The sequence below is a fragment of the Echinococcus granulosus genome, assembly GCF_000524195.1.
Source record: "Echinococcus granulosus chromosome Unknown EG_S00178, whole genome shotgun sequence".
NCBI classification, from domain to species: Eukaryota; Metazoa; Platyhelminthes; class Cestoda; order Cyclophyllidea; family Taeniidae; genus Echinococcus; species Echinococcus granulosus.
The window spans coordinates 74,257-75,541 of NW_020170558.1; the positions used below are offsets into that span (position 1 = coordinate 74,257).

The 1,285-nt window shown below is 40.1% G+C and overlaps 1 protein-coding gene across 1 annotated transcript in view; it reads left to right on the top strand. All coding sequences in view use genetic code 11, as the record gives it.

The window, feature by feature from the left end:
* Positions 1 to 637: 637 nt before the first annotated feature.
* EGR_09953 (Zinc finger protein) overlaps positions 638 to 1,285 on the top strand; it is a gene marked incomplete at both ends in the record, with an annotated part of 17,953 nt that continues 17,305 nt past the window's right edge. The window contains 2 exons of the mRNA XM_024499202.1: positions 638 to 680; positions 919 to 1,005. Of these exons, the coding sequence (XP_024346386.1) occupies positions 638 to 680; positions 919 to 1,005 (130 nt within the window). The remainder of the gene's footprint in view (positions 681 to 918; positions 1,006 to 1,285) is intronic.

Below are 1,285 nucleotides of genomic sequence, written 5' to 3' on the forward strand. Positions count from 1 at the left end.
GATCCTTACGCCTAACAGTGTTTAAAATCCGACTGAGTGTCTCAACGCATTATTACTTTGAGCGTTGTCGTCAATTGCATTCCTGGGTACTGATCATTATAATCTCTTTAGGTAAATATATTTTTAATCCTGAGGCAGTGCAATGATGGATGTGCTAGTGAGGGTCTCACTAATGGCTCAAGCAATGAATACTTGCGATAGTGCTAGTGTAAGCAGAGGATGAGTTGACTGCTCTAATGTCTGCAATGAAGTACGGTGACTGTTCTCACGAAGCTGTTTTGGATGGTAGAGATTTGCATGTAGCATGCACTACTCTATCTTATGCGACAATGGACGGAAGATGGAGCCACTTGGCACCACTGCATTATATTTACTGTCCCCACTTTACAAGGCACCGATCAAATATGGAGACAAAGGCAAAAATTAATAAACCAACGCGTCTTTCTTTGATTAATTCTAACTTAAAAGTTTGTCTCAAAGTTTGATTAATTTTTTTTATTGAGATTTGTTTAGATGCATAGTTATTTACACACCACTTCTCAACAAGCTAGCTACAGTGAATGGTTAAATCATTTTTCTCCATTTTTGTTTAGATTTGTAGTTATTTACACTTCACTTCTCAAGGCGAGTTTACAAGATGGTGCGTGTTCCCGGTGGGCAGTCCCTGCCCAAGATAGCATGTTAGTTTTACATCTGCATCCCTGTTTTCTGTGTGTTTTTCAGCCTAATTTTCTGCATTCTTTTGCACTTAACCTATATATGCGTTCACGTCCATATGAGTGAATGAAGTCTAGTCTCCTGGACAAGTTGATCACTTTAGTTCGCCCCCTAAACACTTTGCCAAAACATATATTAAGTAAAATCTAATGAGAGGTCCGATTGTCCCTTGATTTGATTGATGTATTTGCAATTCGTTAGATGTGGACCCCTACCAGTGTCGTAAGTGTGGGAAGTGTTTCTCCCAGCGTGCGTATCTAACACGACACAGGGAGACTTTTCATCAGAGTAGGTTTCCATTTTACTTTATTGTGATGAACAAACAGCATGTCTTATGGTCTTGCACATTCCATGTGTGCATGGCAAAAATTTTCACTCCTTTTTTCTCATGAGATGTAGCTGCTCTTTTGGGTGTGTAGCATGATGACAAGCTGAAATAAGATTTCCAGCATAATACATCGTATTAAAATCTCGCGTTCGGCAGTGCCTATGCTGCATAATGCAAAGGCATACTGGCCTGTGCGAATCTGTTGTGGTGCCGCAGATTCCTGGTTATGTGAGTCCCAAA